Source organism: Ixodes scapularis, unplaced genomic scaffold (genome assembly GCF_016920785.2).
Source record: "Ixodes scapularis isolate PalLabHiFi unplaced genomic scaffold, ASM1692078v2 ptg001158l_1___fragment_1__unscaffolded, whole genome shotgun sequence".
Taxonomy (NCBI): Eukaryota; Metazoa; Arthropoda; class Arachnida; order Ixodida; family Ixodidae; genus Ixodes; species Ixodes scapularis.
The window spans coordinates 652,661-670,620 of record NW_024610106.1 but is presented as its reverse complement, the minus strand read 5'-3'; the positions used below and the strand labels follow the sequence as shown (position 1 = coordinate 670,620).

At 47.5% G+C, this 17,960-nt stretch overlaps 1 protein-coding gene across 1 annotated transcript; it reads right to left on the bottom strand.

Moving 5' to 3' along the window:
- Positions 1-13,861: 13,861 nt before the first annotated feature.
- On the bottom strand, positions 13,862-17,438 carry LOC121834418 (E3 ubiquitin-protein ligase XIAP-like). Its single transcript, XM_042288106.1, has 4 exons — positions 17,392-17,438; positions 15,865-16,382; positions 15,055-15,647; positions 13,862-13,915 (listed from the first exon to the last, which is right to left on the bottom strand). The coding sequence occupies exons 1-4, from the start codon at positions 17,436-17,438 to the stop codon at positions 13,862-13,864; spliced, it is 1,212 nt and encodes a 403-aa protein (XP_042144040.1).
- Positions 17,439-17,960: the final 522 nt, after the last annotated feature.

Genomic DNA, 17,960 nt, shown 5'->3' with positions numbered 1-17,960 from the left:
GGGAAGTGACGCCTTATTAAAAACAAACAGAAAATGACGCAATTTCCTCTTGACTGCAACATCACGATTGCTCTTCGCTAGTGACACAAAATTTAAATGCCTTTCGCCAGTGACACGAAATTGAAATGCTTTTTTTATGTGTTCTACATGCCTGCGCAACTACTGTCCTTCATAACTTGCTTCATACAAAGTAAAGTGAATGGTACTTAATCAGGCACATAGAATACGGAAGAAAAACAATTAGACACGTTGGCATTGCTACTTGTAGTGCATTAGACATTGGAATCTATCACTTCCATATAATCTCTTTAGCAAAAGAACCACTTTTTTCATCAGTTCTGGGAACCACCAATAAGTTAATATATTTTTGAAATTATCCAGTGTGTTACAGCACGTCAATGAATGGATGCTTATTATTCAAAGTGTCGGAGGGTTAGGCGAGTGGCCAAGAGAAGGCGCCACCGCTTGGGAGACGGGGGGTGCCCGGAAAAAACAATAAACGCAAACTCGCCGGACAGTACTGACTCCCTGCCCAACCGGTACATGGTGGCATGTTCGTAGTTCTTGCCTTCGTCCTCAGTCAGCTTCAAAGAACAAAGAACGTCCTCCCCTTCGCGGCCCATGGCGTAAACGTGTTTACTTGCGTTTCTTGAGAGCGGAGACGCAACTCGGTGATTATCCTGTAGCGTTGCCATCTCGTGAATCACGTCTTCCACGTGTGCGGCTGGTGAAAGTCGAACTTTTCCAGCAGTTGTGTTGAAATCGGGTTGAAGTAGCTGCTTCCCGCTTGAACCGCTGCTTTTTGATCCGTCATGTTGGACCGGCGTTGTTGCGCAGTTACGCGTGTCCGCTGCTCCCACTGCTGCTTCGGTTGTGCGTGCCGTGCCCGCTACTGTTGCTCTTATCGCTGACAAACTAAACCACTGAGAGACCTACTTCGTCATGATGCAGTCTGGTACTGGGGAGAGGCTCAGCAGCAAGCCTTCCAGCAGACCAAGGCAGCTCTCATCACAAACTCGGCATTGGCAATGTACAACCAAAGAGACCACTTGACACTCTTGGTCGATGCCTCATCCTATGGATTGGGTGCTGCGCTCCTCCAGGAGTCCCAAGGCGAGCGATGACCAGTTATGCATCCAAGGCACTAACGGAAACTGAGCAACGCTATGCCCAGATTGAGAAGGAGGCACTAGCCATCATGTGGGCTAGTGGCCATTGCCGCACATACTTCCTAGGGCTCCAATTTCATATTGACACTGACCACAAGCCCCTTGTGCCACTTCTCACCACGAAGCGTCTAGATGAACTCAGACCTCTTCTGCAACGTTTCCGCATGCGACTACTGGAGTATGGCTTAACGATCTCCCACATCCCGGTAAAGAAGATCCACCCGGCAGATGTGCTGTAACGCAAGCCACTTACTGGAGCAGGAGAAAAGGAAGCTGCCGACCTGGAGGAAGCCGTTCTGGAGTATGAAGTTCTCACAGTGGATCTGTTACCTGCGTCAACAACACGCTCTCACGGATCAAAGATGAGATCGGGAAGGATCCTGTCACGTCTGGAGTTCTGCTCTACGGGCTGGCCGAGCATGAGAGCTCTACCACCAGAACTGCGGCGATACTGCGAAATAGCAGGTGAACTCGAGGCTGCATTACTGTTTATTGGTCTGGGGGACGACTACAGCAAGTAATATTAAGCAATTATTTACATTGGAAAAACGCGCAGTTAGGTCAATTGATAATTTACCTTGGACTGAATCGACTTCCCCTAGCTTTATTAAACATGGAATATTAACGTTAGACAATCTTTTTTGCCTAAAGGTTGCAATTTTAGTTCATACTCAAATAAACAGGAATCCCGCAATATTTTACGAAACATATTTATTTAAGCAAACAAATTACAATTTGAGACACCAGCAGTTTTCAAAACCTAAAATAAGAACTAATTACGGTACACAAAAAACATCCTACCAGATACCCGATCTTCTTAACAGAAATTATTGTGTATTCGAATTAGCCCAGACAATAGCGTCCGTGTTTCTTTTCAAAAAATACCTTACGGTATACTTCAATGTGCCTAGTGTGTATTCCTATTATAGTTCACATCAAAATAGATTGTACATTTTTGAGTGTCATATTTTTATCTTCTCAGATATTGTTTTATTTTTTATTTATGCTGTTTTTGATTCATTTCCTGTGCCCTGCTGCTGAGTGCTGTAACGGGGGTTGGGGACCTAGTCAGGTGATTCGTTTTCGCCTTTTGTCCCAACCTCCCTGACCTGACTGTCCCAACCTCACTCGCCACGGTGCGAGCTTGAAACGGGCATCGTCCCATTAAACCCATTTCCATGCTTTAAGCAGTAATATCGTCCAGTTATTTTAATGAATATTTGTCCCGGGTTTCAGCACCAATATTCTAAATATTCCACCGACGGTGTCTTATTCTCTGTATGTGGATGATGTGCAAATTTCAGTTTCTTCTTGCAACCTGTATAGTTGCGAACGTCAACTGCAAATGACAATCAACAGAATGAGCAAGTGGGCAGCCGAAAATGGGTTTCGTTTCCCCCCGACAAAACCGTATGAGTTCCGTTTTCGCTGCGTCGAGGGTTGTCACCAGACTTGTGCACGTTACTGAAAAATAGTAAGGAATTACAGTTACAATTACTCAAGGCTAAATTGTAATTTATTACAATTACAATTACCCTTCCATAAAAGTAAGTGACCGTTACCCCAAAAAGTAATCCGTTACTTTCGTGGCGTTACTTTCAAGAATATTGCCTTCAATTAAGAAACAAAAGGAAGAGGGTTATTCAAGTTTTTATTGTTGCAACCTGTCCCATTTGCGGACAGGCGGCGGCGGAGTATCGGGTATCGTTAATGGAGTGATCGGACCGATCGACTAAAATTCTCGATTCTCAAAATCGGAAAGCTGTAGAAGTCATCATACATCTAGCCAAAACTAGAATAAGAGTTGATTTGTGCCCATCTTACTATACCGGCATATATTGCCAGGCAATAGCAAAACATCGTTGTAACAGTAAGGTGATAATTAAATAGTAAATAAGGTTTGGCTCGATATTCTCCTTCCTTTGGTTCTGAACAGGTCGAGCCTCGGTTGAGACGTTGGTGAATAAATAAAAGTTTCCAGTAAATGACTATAGTAATCGAAAAAAAGGAAATTCATAACAACAATTAATTAGAACGTCGGTTAAAACAAGGAAATGTAAACGCACCTTTGTCGTGTGTACCTTTTTTGGTGCCGTTTAAAAACGCACGGAGCACGAATCGACTGCATTTTACTCCGGTGTTCTCCAGATAGACGTCCGCTGATGCCACGGGCAGCGAAGGGCATAGAACGAAGTAAGCCGCGCTATGGCCCCACTCTTGAGTTTCACTCTCTCCCCAAGCCCAGAATATCAAGTCTACGTCAGCCACCATTATGTTTTATTTGTAAGAATATCTGCTTGAGATAAGATGCGTCCTGCTGGGGGAAAAACGGGAAGAAGAAGAAAGGAAGACTATTACCATTTTGGAAAGTGCTCACAAAAAGCTGACTCACAAAAGGGGTGACTGAGATGCAGATAACCTGGCTGGAATTCACAAATGAAGTGGGCCAACTCTAGAAGTTGGACTACAAAAAATTAAGTAGCTTTTAAAACAGGGTAAGGTGAAAGAAACAGAAGAAAAAATACATCCTGTTTTCGAGAAGATAAGTGTGCAGCAACGAACGAGGATGCTTGTGGCAATAGCACTTTCGGTTTCGGAGCTGGCAGGAACGAGGCCATGTGCTCACGAAAACCTTTCTTGATGCAGGCGATTGTTCCGTTCTGCCTCGTCACCGCTGGCATCAGTTTCCTGAGTCCAACGTCAGCGCAGCGTCAGCTGCATGCGACGTCAACGACCTATCAGCCTTCCCGTCAGACGATTCCAAGTTCTTCGGAATTCTTCAGGGTTCCACCCGTCCCACCCTCCAGTCAACCGAGTGGACTGTTCGAGTCAGCATATAAGCCGACGCGTGTCACGGAATCCCTGGGTTTCGGAGCTGGCAGGAACGAGGCCATGTGCTCACGAAAACCTTTCTTGATGCAGGCGATTGTTCCGTTCTGCCTCGTCACCGCTGGCATCAGTTTCCTGAGTCCAACGTCAGCGCAGCGTCAGCTGCATGCGACGTCAACGACCTATCAGCCTTCCCGTCAGACGATTCCAAGTTCTTCGGAGTTCTTCAGGGTTCCACCCGTCCCACCCTCCAGTCAACCGAGTGGACTGTTCGAGTCAGCATATAAGCCGACGCGTGTCACGGAATCCCTGGGTTTCGGAGCTGGCAGGAACGAGGCCATGTGCTCACGAAAACCTTTCTTGATGCAGGCGATTGTTCCGTTCTGCCTCGTCACCGCTGGCATCAGTTTCCTGAGTCCAACGTCAGCGCAGCGTCAGCTGCATGCGACGTCAACGACCTATCAGCCTTCCCGTCAGACGATTCCAAGTTCTTCGGAGTTCTTCAGGGTTCCACCCGTCCCACCCTCCAGTCAACCGAGTGGACTGTTCGAGTCAGCATATAAGCCGACGCGTGTCACGGAATTCCTGGGTTTCGGAGCTGGCAGGAACGAGGCCATGTGCTCACGAAAACCTTTCTTGATGCAGGCGATTGTTCCGTTCTGCCTCGTCACCGCTGGCATCAGTTTCCTGAGTCCAACGTCAGCGCAGCGTCAGCTGCATGCGACGTCAACGACCTATCAGCCTTCCCGTCAGACGATTCCAAGTTCTTCGGAGTTCTTCAGGGTTCCACCCGTCCCACCCTCCAGTCAACCGAGTGGACTGTTCGAGTCAGCATATAAGCCGACGCGTGTCACGGAATCCCTGGGTTTCGGAGCTGGCAGGAACGAGGCCATGTGCTCACGAAAACCTTTCTTGATGCAGGTTAGTGATTTGCCATCTGGCCCTTTCCGATCTGTTGGTGGTTTCCTGCCAGCTCCACCCAACCAACTATTCTTGATTGCGAGCACTAGGAATAAGCACTTTCATGCCATAGTGGGTAATAGACGCAAACTATATTACAGGAAAAAAGTGTTATTTGTGCTCTTGTTGCTGTTGTTAAGTGGCGACGTAGAAACTAATCCTGGTCCTGCAACTAAGGAACAAATGGAACTCATACAATCTATGTTCACTGAACTGCAAAACGGTCAAAGTGTCCTCTCGAAGTTAAATGTTATTGAAAGCAAACAAACGGAGATTTACAATAAAATAGAGAATTTAATTGCAAAAAATGAGCAATTTGAACAACGGATCTCAGATGTTGAAGTAAATAGATGAAAGCTGGAAGCAAGACTAGACGACCTTGAAAATCGGAGCCGCAGGACAAACTTGGTGTTTTTTGGCATACCTGATGACACAGTGCGAGAGTCATGGGAGGAGTCAGAAACTCTTGTTAGACGCATCTGTAAAGGTAATCTAGATATCGATGTCACCTCAATACAAAGGGCCCACCGTCTAGGTACTTTCAAGGAACGTAGCTGTCGGCCGATTATAGCAAGCTTTCAAAATTGGAAAGAACGTGACAACATCATGCGCAACGCCTTTAAATTCAAAAACTCTGCTTACAGCGTTTCCGAGGATTTCAGTGCACTTGTCAGAGAGAAAAGGCGCAAGCTATGGGACTATTCCAAAGAAAAACGACAAGATAAGAACAACAAAGTATATCTTACCTACGACAAGCTCGTTATCAACGGAGACACGTACGCCTGGGATTTCGAACAGAGCATGCCTATACTCGTTCGTAAAAAGGCTCCACCGATTCAGCAGGATTGACGCCGTGCGAGAGATATCTGTCAAAATGCCGCTTTATCAGATGTAGATGTCTCGGTATTACTTGTGAACTTCCGTAGCATAAAAAATAAAGTGGACGATTTCTTATCTCTAGTCGAGACAATCAGACCCAAAGTTATTATGGGAACGGAGACATGGCTGCATGACTCGGTTTCTAATTGCGAAGTTTTTCCCCCTGGTTTTTCCGTATACCGCAAAGATAGAAATGGACACGGAGGTGGTGTCTGTTTGCTAATTTAATCAGACTGGAGTAGTAGTGAACTAGTTTTTTCCGAAAACGACACTGAGTCTGTATGGTGTCGAGTAGTTTTACCTAAGGGGACCACTTTAGTTTTTGGTACATTTTATCGCCCCCCAGATAGTGATGCGTACTCGATAGACAAATTGGGTGACTTGTTGACGACAATTCCAGATAGTGTATTCTTGGGAGGAGACTTTAATCTACCAGGGTTCAACTGGTCTGATGAAGTTCTTGATACAGATGGACCCCGCGCTTACTCGATGTTTGCTGACATAATCAGTGTATTTGGATTTGAACAATATGTTAAAAAACCGACGCGAGAAAATTCTGTCTTGGATTTAATTTTATGCAATTTTCCTGGCGTTGTATCCGAGGTCACTGTACTTCCCGGCATAAGTGATCACTGCGCGGTTGTTGCTAAGCTCTCGGAGCCCGGAACGCGAAAGCAAGCGGAGTGTCCACGGAAAGTATTTTTGTACGACAAAGGTAATTACGAAGCGATCGATGCAGAGCTTGAATCCTATTTTTATACATTTAGTCGTCTGTCCGAAAATAGTGACGTCGAAACTATATGGCATGCTTTTAGAAATAAAATATTAGAGCTTGCGGAGGTGTATATTCCATCGAAACAAATGAGGAAGCGTAAAAAAATAAGCCTTGGTTTAATGTAGAAATTCGCAGACTTATAGGTAAAGCGAGACGTGCTTACAAAACGCTGACCAAAAGTTGGTCAGTCCAAACTGAGCAGAAGTACAAAGAGATTAACAGGCTTCTCAAATTGCAAATAAAATTAAGCAAAAAAGTGTTCTTTGACAAGTTTAACGAAAATCTAAAAAGAAACCCTAAAGAATTCTGGAAGTTCGTCAACGCGAACAGAAAGGAAGACACTTCTATTCCTGCGTTGAAAGTTGATGGTAATACTGTGGTGTCTGATAACGCGAAGGTTGAATGCTTTAACTCGTATTTTAAGTCAGTATTTTCGGAAGACTCTCCGCATCTGCTATCTCCAGTGGCTTGCCGAACGCAGCAAAGCGTAATGCCCAGCATTACAATTGACATGAATGGTATAGTGAAGTTGCTGCGCGGAATTGATGCAACCAAGGCTGTCGGACCTGATGGCATTTCCCCTGTTATTTTTCTTAAGTGCAGTGAATCCATAGCGCGTTATCTTTTTGTTATATTTAGTGAAACGTTAAAGACGGGGATGGTTCCAATGGATTGGAAGATGGCAAACGTTACACCAGTTTTTAAATTGGGTTCTAAAGCCAGTGTTGAAAGTTATCGCCCTATTTCATTGACATCGATCTCATGTAAGTTGTTTGAACACATTATTTACAGTAACCTTTACTGGTTCCTGGATTCATTACACTTTTTTTCCCCCTCACAGCATGGTTTTCGAAGCGGCTACTCTTGCAACACACAGCTGGTAGAATTTTATCATCATATATCCAGATCACTAGACAGCAGGAAATATGTCGACTGCGTGTTCTTAGACTTTCGAAAGGCATTTGACACGGTCCCCCATCAGTTATTATTGTATAAATTGGCTTTGGTAAACATAGATCCCAACGTCCTGAATTGGATACAAAATTATTTAGAAGGTCGTGAGCAGCGGGTTGTTTTAAACGGTACTATATCCACATCAACTCGGGTTACGTCGGGAGTGCCACAAGGGAGTGTCTTAGGGCCTTTACTTTTTCTCATATACATAAATGATATCACCGAAAACATACAGTCTCATATTAAACTGTTCGCCGACGACTGCGTATTGTACAGGGAAATAAACACGTCAGACGACCTGGCCATGTTACAAACCGACATAAATATTTTATCTTCTTGGTGCAATCAATGGAAAATGAGCCTAAATTTAAGTAAATGCAAACATATTCGTTTCTCGAGAAGTAAGCTGCACGATTCTTATAGCTACCTAATCAACGGGACTGTTTTATGTACTGTGTTTGAGTATGTTTACCTAGGAGTGCTATTTGCGGATTCCCTAAAATGGAACAGCCATATAGAACGTACAATCGGAAAGGCTAGTAAAATGTTTTATTTTATCCGTCGAAATTTTAGATCCGCGTCGCGAAACGTCAAAGAAACACTTTATTTTTCTTTGGTAAGAACGATCCTTGATTACGCGTGCGTTGTGTGGGACCCTTATCACGACTTCCTTATCAATAAACTAGAAAAAATTCAAAATCAGGCCGCGCGTTTTGTACTGAACAACTATGACCCTTATGCTAGTGTTACAGATATGAAGGCCATGCTGGGATGGGAAACACTCGAATGTAGACGAAAAAAAATAACACTAAAATTTTTCGACCGTGTCTTACACAACAAAACAGGAATTGATAAAGCCACTTATCTTATGGAGCCATCCTACGTTTCTACCCGTTGTGATAATTCTAAAAAGGTTGCTGTTCCCACTTACAGGACTGACAGTTTTGCGAATTCATTTTTTGTCAAAACCGCGAGAGAGTGGAACGATCTCCCGGAAGATGTTGTGTCCATTGATGATAATGACGTTTTCTTTTTCCACTTGTTCTAATGTTTTCTAAAACCCCCCTACAATAATGCCCACAGGGCGATGTAGGTACAATGTAAATAAATAATAATAAATATCACATCTCTTTTTAGTGAATTTTAGGGTATACGGAGCATTGTCTGGTGTTGTAACATAATGAAAATGGTCGTAGTCACTCAAAACCGAGAAGGACATTGTTAATTCTTGTCTGTGCACTTACCGCCTCGAGCTTTTCAAAGAGGCATACACCCACTTGGTGTCCTCTTCCCGCCTTCGATAGCAAAGAAAAAAACAAAGGGTCTAAAAAAAGCGGATATAACTTGACCCCACTCCCCCCCCCCCTTTTTTTGTGTAAAAATGTTTTTTATTTCTTTTTTTTTTTTACATTGTTGTTAGGGTCTAAACAAATATAAATTTAGGGGCTTGGTGTTGAAAACAAAAATGGTTTTGCGGAACTGAAGGGTGCCAAGCCTCGCTTTGCGCGTGAGAGTGTCACTGAGCTCGACTTTACCAAAATAAAAACAACCCTTCCTTTAGAAAAAAAAAAAAGTGGGGGGGGGGGTCTTCAATAAAAAAGTAACGGATTAAAAGAAATCCGTTACGTAAAAAATGTAATGAGAATCGCAGGTGTCATGTCACATGTTCAATGCCATAGAAGGACGAAATGAATGCCATGGACTCCCAGTTGGGCGAAAAGGTTCCGTTTACAAGGTACACTTTAAGTGCGACATTGTCATCTTTGGTGTGTCATTAGAGCGATTTGAGAAGTGGTTTGCAGAGAAGGCCTCTAGGCCTCATAGAGGTTTCTTAGAGAGCTCTAGGCCTCTAAAAAGCACTTATTTATGTCAAATTATTTTTAAACACCACCCGTGAGGGCAGCTCAAACACCACCACCACCGCCACCGCCACCGCCACCGCCACCACCGGCAAAAGCGCCACCCGCGAGGGCAGCTCAAAAACCACCACCACCACCCCAAGCGCCACCCGCGAGGGCAGCTCAAACACCACCACCACCACCCATATTCTCTGATGACGAAGACGCGGAGTATCTGGTACTCGATAGTTATAGCGCCTCGTCGTCGTCTGCGTCTCCACCACCCGTTTCGTCGCCTACCCATCCCGCAGCTAGAAAGAAAAGGGACTCGGAATTGGACGACGCCTCTGACCGCGCAATGTTGTTTACAAACGAAGAATACGGAATGATGGAGTCACCGGCATCGAGCGCTATAGAAACCCCCAGGTATTCCGGCGTGACGCCGTTTCACGTTCCGCAATACAATTTTGAACTGGCCGAAAGTAACGCGGACAAGGTGGAAGCCATCAGGCGACAGTTTAGAGAAATCTTGGGCCCTATGACGATCGAGACCTTAAACCATTACACGGTAGATCAGGGTTTTGCCTACAAACTCGAACGCGCCTTTGAGGAACTCGGCGCGTTGCGCCAACGCGAATTCCTCTACAAGGCGCTCGTGGCAGTTAAGCGCATGACCAGGGTGGACGTTGCCTTTCGCAACGTGATCGAGTTTATAAATTTTGTGCTGCGCCGAGACGACTACAGGGTCATGAACGTCGTGTTGAAAGACAACAAAATCGACGTCGAGTGCTACGAACGGGTCGACATCGTGGAGAAGCAAATCTGCAAGCGGCAGTGGCGAGTCGAATTTAAAGAAAAGTATGGACGAGAACCGAGCCTGGTCGAGGAACTGTCCAGAGATCGCGACTTGAACGCTCGAGCGTTGTGTGATGCGGTGATGGATTACGAGGGAGGGCCCTCGATACTACAATTATAAAAATGATGGAATCGGACTCGCAGAAAAAAATATTGAGGAAATTCATCGAGGACTTTGTGATTGGTGAAGACATTTGGGAACACACTGCCGTCGTTTATAAACCATATCAACACCTGTACACGGGCGACGTGTTGCGATACTTGCGGATTCAAACGGCCATCCGAATGATCATGGACGACGAGCAAAAAAAACCTACGAGAGCCCTATGAGACGCTCTGTTTGAAAACATATCCACGTTCGTTCGTTTCGAGAGAATGAAGAATAAGCGTCGACGGACCGGCGCCCGCCGGACAAAGAAGACGGGTGAGGGATTTTATTCCCTGACAAAAGTCCCGGACATTAGTAGTCTACCGACAGACATGCGATTGGAAATTGAAAAGTCCTTTACTCCTAATCCGAAATTGAAGACTCAGCTAAATAACCTTCTTCTGAGAAAGGCGATCGTACAATACTGTAAGCAGCGTCAGTACGACATATCGCAGTACCCGACAAACGTTCTGGCCAAACGCTACAAGTTTAGAAAGATACCCCGCGACGTCCGCGAACACTTTGAAAAGGGAGTCGTCACCCACAACTCTGTCACCAAGCACCCGCTTTCGACAACGTTTCGCGAAAACGCCATCGCCGTCAAGGTCTCTTCTTACGTGAACAAACTCAAGAACAAAGAGCGTCTTCCGACGCGCGTTCCAGAAAATGTCGAGGCTCTGTTGAGAGGCATGGCTTTTAACGAGTAAATAAAAATGGTCAAATGTTCCAAGTGCGGTTTCTCGAAACGAACCGCCAGAACAAAGTGTTCGAGATGCAACAGGAACGGTCGTAGACTCGATACGAGAAAGCCGTATCGCCTCGAACATTTCACCAAGGAAGATCAAAGGCGCATTCTCGGCTCCCTGCGGGTTAAACGAGGACAGAGTCCAACCTACCTGAAACTTTTATTGGGGAAACTAATTCAGGCCTTTGCTCGCAAACACCGACTGACGGCGTCATGTCCGATCAATCGAGCCAGGCACGCGCTGATAACTCACGCGATCCTCGACAAGATTCGACCATCGAGTCAAAGAACGAGGAGGAGTCGTAGCAAGAGCGTCGCGCGGCGGAGGACTAGGAGCAGGAGCGGAAGCGTCGCGCGGCGGAGGAGCAGGAGCGGAAGCGTCGCGCGGCGGAGGAGTAGGAGTAGGAGCGTTCTCTCCTCGGGTCGAAGAAGAGGAAGGAAGAGGAGTCGCAGCGTCGGCAACAGGAGGAGCCGTAGCATTTCCATCAACCGAGGCCGACTCGGTCGCAGCGTCAGTGTCGCTAGGCGAACAATGTCCAGAAACGCCAGCAGCGACTCCAAGTACATGTATCCCGTGTAATAAAAAAATGTATCAAGTGCGCGTGGATTATTCTTTCGACCAACTCCCGCCGAGCCTGCTCAGGTTTCTCACGAGCGCTCACGAGGGGTTGCGGTCGGACAAGAACCGTCTCATAAAGCTTGCCAACGACGTGATCAGAGACTTTCAGGTCTTTAAGATGCACAAGCGCAGCGCCCCAATTTTCGTCAATCAATTTCCAGTTCACGTGTTGAATGACATGTACTCGATAGTGCCCGTGCGTAACAAGAAGGGCGACGTCATGTGCGGAAGGGAGTACGCCGAAACGGCCAAGGCTATTCGATCTAACTCGTTCTATCCCGTGTTTAAAGCGAGAAGCGACGGCGCAGCCCTGTTGGAAACCAAAGTCGGTAGGACCACCGGAGATAATCATTCGCCTTACGTTTCGGGAGTCTTGGTGGACGTAAACATTGACAAGATATCTAGCAAGTTTCACGACGTGGTCACCAGCCGCTCGATCAAGGTGGGGCAGTGGATCGACGTGATTCGCGACCCACCGCCGTCCTTTCTGGAAACCATAGTCGTGGCCTACGAGATGGTCGAGCTAGGCGAGTTGTATAGGACAATAAACGGCGACTTTACAAAATTGCCCACGCACGACACGTATTATTCCGACAACATCGTGCACCGAGAGTCTGGTGCAAAGCTTCGTCCAAACGCGCGCGACAACGTGCGAAAGGAATTCAAGTATCGCGTTTCCAATCGCCCCAACTACAGGATCGTGGACGACTCGGAAAAGAGACCGCTGGGTCCGTCCACGGATAGCTTCTTCCATTCGACCGGCGGAGGCCGCTACAAATCGACTCTGCGTACCAGACGGACGGTGTACGAGACAAATAATAATAATAATAATAATGAGCCCAAGTTTCACGGAAATTCGGACGACGACTACGCTGAGCGCAACGTGGATAGCGACGACGACGCTGAAGACGGTGACGACGGTGACGACGACGTCAGTGACGAGATCAGGCGCTACAAGTACAAGAGATACTACACCGAAAGCGATCACATTATGCGAGCTTTGCGCAACGTCTAGTACGTGTCTTTTTTGAAATAAACAAACAATCATTCGAGAGGCTTTATTTTTGTACATACACAAAACGTACGTATATATACGCGCGCCTGCCGAAGCGCGTCGACAAACGTAGAACATGACCGGAGTAGCATCCAGCGTGTCCAAAGTGTTTCGCGAGGCCACCAAGTTTGATCAATCGCGAACCTTCGACTGGAGCAGAGTAGTGGCCAACGTTTATTCGGAAGACTCAAATGAGGAAGAGTTTGAACGAGAGAGGGTCGTCCTGTTCTCCGAAATTTGTAAACTTTCTCATGTGTCCGCGAACGCTCTGACCGTTTTGGACCTTGTCGACTATCCGACCTTGGAGGACGCACAATTGTTGTACATTGTTTGTACGTATACGCACCTCAAGACCATACTCCTGAGGAACGCCCCCCTATTGTCAAACTCTGCTCTACAATACTTGGCGAAATACGCTCAATCTCTCGAACATCTTCAAATCAGCAACAACGGTGGCCGTATCAGGAACGAGGGATGGATTCATCTGGCTCCTTTGCGTCGACTCAAGAGTTTGTGTCTGACTGGAATAAGAAACGCCAGTCGAGCTGTCCTTCGAGTGATATTGCAGAACAACGAATCTATATACGCTATCTTGGTGATAACGACGGAACTCTTCGCCTCTAAAGATAACGTGACGCACTTTGTCATTTGCGCTTCGAATCAGTTGAGTCAGGAAATGTACGATTTTGTTTTTTGTAGCGAAACGTTATCTCCGTTTTCAGATAGCGAGTGAGGGTATATATATATATATGTACTCGCACGTACTACGCTTACAGCAAAGCTAACCCTACCCTCTCCCCCGACATCACGACACGACACGACTACTACCCTATAACCCAAAGCGACAATGGCTCGACTAGACAGGTCCCCATCTCTCCCGCTGGCCGACACCTGCGTACAAGTGTTCGCTCAGTCCAGAGTGTCAAGCGCGGTGTATTGGAAAACAGTGGTGCTTAGTATATACCACGAAGAAGAGGGCTACGCTTGGGACAACGTGGAAGGGCAAATTCACTGTGCGTATACCGAAATTTCAATATTAAGAAGCTTTCCTACGCACATCACATTCTTGGAGTTGGTGCACTATGCAATGCTGCGAGACCGCCACGTCAGTGATTTGGTTCGTTTCTACCCGAACATCAAGACTTTGCTCCTACGTCACGCACCCGGCTTGACCAACGACTCTGTAAAGTGCTTAGCGGACGGTCTACCTAATTTGACTCACTTGCAGATTGATCGTGCCTAGACCTAGACGACGAAGCCTTTATGTATCTCGCAGAAAAGAGGATCATCGACGTTGGCATACGGAGCCTCTGCATGACCGGACTCGGATTTATACGCCGAGAAACGCTTCACCAATTTCTCAACGTGCATCGAAGACTGACTACTCACCGCTAGAGACGTCCCCAACAAGGACGTCTACCTTGGTGAATACACTTTGTGTATTTCTAGCACAGTGTCTCCGTCACTAAGAAACATTGCGCCAACCGACCTAGACGTTATCGAAGGTGTGGACGGTGTTGTGGGTGACATCGAGTACCAAGACCTCGACAGTGACGACGGTGACGGTGACGACGGCTACAGTGACGACTACGACAGTGACGCCGACGAATATCTCGAATCGGACGACGACAGAATGCTGGGTCCGATCGTCCTAAACACCTTCAACTACGACGAAGGAGAGGACTCAATGGGCGAAGAAGACGACTGAGTTATGCTTGAAAATAAATATTTCGCGTGCTTATATTTTTGAGTCACGAATCGTTCTTTTGCATGCACACTACACTAGTGCCAGTACAAATAGTTTATTTAATGAATTCGATACATTCCACTCACTGCAGATTTACAAAGGCAACACACAGATTGCTCTCTCGAATTGTAAATCATTGGAAATAGACAATTTAAACATAAGGCGGCGTGGGCACAGGGCAAAGTAACTATACACACCGGACAGTTCATGCAGACGACGCAAATCGTCGTGGACGGATCGGACCGCTTCATGGAGATGCTCGTCTTGTCGATGCGCGTGGGATACGGACGTCCTACGCTCAGCGCCGAAAAAGAATCGCTGTTTTCGAGAAAGGACTTTAGCTTGTTCGGACAGGAAAGATCAAACTTGGAAGTGGCCAATGCTGTTATAAAGTCTAGGCTGTATTTGTTTGAGACAAACTCAATGTCCTTGGTATATTCTAGCAACCAAAATAAATCGCTATTTCTATACACGTCGGACACCTCCTTGATGTAGGTTACGCTCGCGCACAATCGAAGATAGGGGCAGCGAGGGTTGTACTTGGCGTGTTCCTCGACTGGGTCGTCGTAGTCGGCTTCCCACGAAAGCAACCGAAGTCCGCAACAAAAGCATTCCACGGTCCGATCGGTCAGGTAATAAAATCCCGCAGATGCCATGTAATCCACGTCAAAGACGTCTTCTTCTTTCGGCCGAGCGTCGAAGGAGGCGAACCTCGCAGTGTAAGTCTGAAACTCGGGCCTAAAGGCAAGCGCTCGTTCGGTCACCACCGCCGAGACGTCTGGACTCAGCGTGCGTAGCGGTGCGTCACAGTCGGATTCGTGCAGTCCTTGGGGAAGTGTTTCGTCCGAGGCCACGATAGTAGAGAGTTGAGTCTTTTGCTGGCACATCGAGCAGCTGAGAATCCGCTTCTCCGGATCGTAGGCGAGTCCTGCCATGGCAAAGTGCTTGGGTGTGAGGGTACTGTTGCGCAAAGGCCACGTCGCAAAAGTTTTAAAGTCGGACATCACCTTGGCCACAGTCGGGTCGTGGTCGAACAGTCTCCAGTAGAAAGACATGTTCTTAAGCAAAGTAGACTCTAGAAATAAAGTCGATTTTGAGTCTACGGGCCTTGCAATGTTTGAATAATATGGTGCAGTCGAAACACGACACGCAGTGTCCGCACGGCAAGTAGGCAATGTTAGCCGGAGCCTTCATGCATACGATGCACCTCTTAGTTGATTCGTCTCGTGACTTTATAGCGGAATAGTGCGTATCACAGATCGCGCTATCTATCACAAAGTTACCCCACCTACCGATAGCCTTGTGATCGAACGAAGGAAGGGCGTTCACTGGCTCAAACAGAGTGTGACTGCCCAACGGAGTCGCCTTGCTGCTCCGAATGGCACTCACCATCGCCGATACGTTCAAGGGATGCGTCAGGTTGGCCGTGTACAGAGTACTCATAGTCCTGTTGAGGAACTTTGGGTCCTTGACGAGATCGTCGATCTCGGGAAAGTGAGACGCCCAGTACATCTCGCTCCTGTAAAACTTTTCGACTGCATCGTGCACGTAGTAATAGGTCTTGTTCACTCGTAGAAACACGCAATTGGGGGACCTGCGGGCGTGTAGCAGCCACGGATCGTCTTCTTCGCAGTCGAGGATCGAAAATACTTGCACCCCGCAGTAGAAACAAACGAATATGCGGGTCACTATCTGTTCGCGGGAGAGGTAGCCCTGCTTGTCGTCGTGCGAGCAGAAAAAGCCGGCCTTGGCGAACGCAGGGCCTCGAACATCGTGAAAGGTCTTGGCTCGAATCTTCTCGTCGACGTATCTCTTGTAGACCGGGTGAGAGTAGCTCGGCAAGACGGACACGACCCTTGCTACGTTCAGCCGCGGGTCCCTGTACTGCTCGAGAAACTTGCACGGCATTCGGCGGTGAAGGTCCATCGGGTGAAACGTGAGCGTCTCCCAGTCCTGTTCGGCGACTTGAAATTTGCAGTGCCGACAGTAGATGTGTTTCCGGTCAGCGCAATATTCTAGGCCGGCATAGGCAAAGTCTCGAGGCGTGGCTCTGGTGCGAAGTCGCCATTCGGCGAACGTCTTGAAGCGACGCACGACTTCCTTGCTTATGGGATCCGTAACGAGGTGCGCCATAGCGACGATAATGAGAGGAGCCCTCTACTCGGTGCGCAATATATATTCTCTCCATATCTAGGTTGACCTCGACTGGGAGCGGAGTCGACCTCCCATAGGCGGTAGCAATTTTGTTTATTATAAAAATGTCTGTCGCAGAAAATTTTTTAGACCTGTTGAAAAAGGGACGATGTCAACACTCGGTGAATCACGAAGACGCCACCGATATTTTATTACCCGTATTCCGGCAGCGGGGAAATCAAAACGTGTCTTACAGGAGAGATGGCGATAAATACGTGCCCACGCTCCCGAACGACACGTCGACCTTACTCGGCTACTCGTCCATGAAACTCATGCAGCACATTACCAAGGCGCGCACGACGCTCCTGACCAACGGAGATGTGGAACCGGTTGCAGATATGCTCTTTCGCGTTTTCGAGCTCGGTAGTAACATACTGATGACGGTCGACATGGATCAGATGGCCATCCAAACGCTCCTGAATGACAATACAGTATTTCACTGCGTAATGGGAATCGAATACGTACGAAACAGTCTCAACATACTTAGGAAAACCTCTTCCTCGTCGACCACTCAGCGCGTCATCAGGGATCTGAAGCCGTACGTGGACGCGTACGCTACTGCCATTCTGCGCCTGCTACTCCTCTACATCGAAGAGATATTTTCCCATGCGCGCGAGGCGACTCGCGGTATGGCGGTGGGCGCAAGGACGGCAGCCAAGATTACGGCGGTCATGCTAGTATCCCTGTGCAACTACGCGGCGGTGCGCGTAAAGTGCAACCCCATCTTTCAGTTTGAGAGCGCCATGGGCCACAACTGGCTCGACGTGGCCAACGGTCTCAGCCTCGTGCACAGGATCACGCAGCCACACACCGTCAACGAAAACATTGTCGGGGCCATTCGCGTAAAGTTTTCGCAAAACAACAAGCCACAGGACGTCATCAACCTCCTGGTCGAAGAGAGCAACAGGTTGTACACGAGTAACGTCGAGAACGGAGTGTACCGCTGCGACACCGACTACATGACGCTCCGGACCGTCATGCCGGCCGAGCGGGTCACGGACGACGTCAACATCATCGATCCGGCCATCTCTACGACGCTGCGTGACCACAACGAGCTCATCATGAAGAGTTCCGACACGATCCGAGTGCCGCGTACCAACCACTACGTGCTAGCCCTGCAGAAGGAGAAGGCGCCGGCCACCGAGGTGTCGGTCCTTAACATCGCCTCCATCATAGAACAGTGCATGAGCAACGG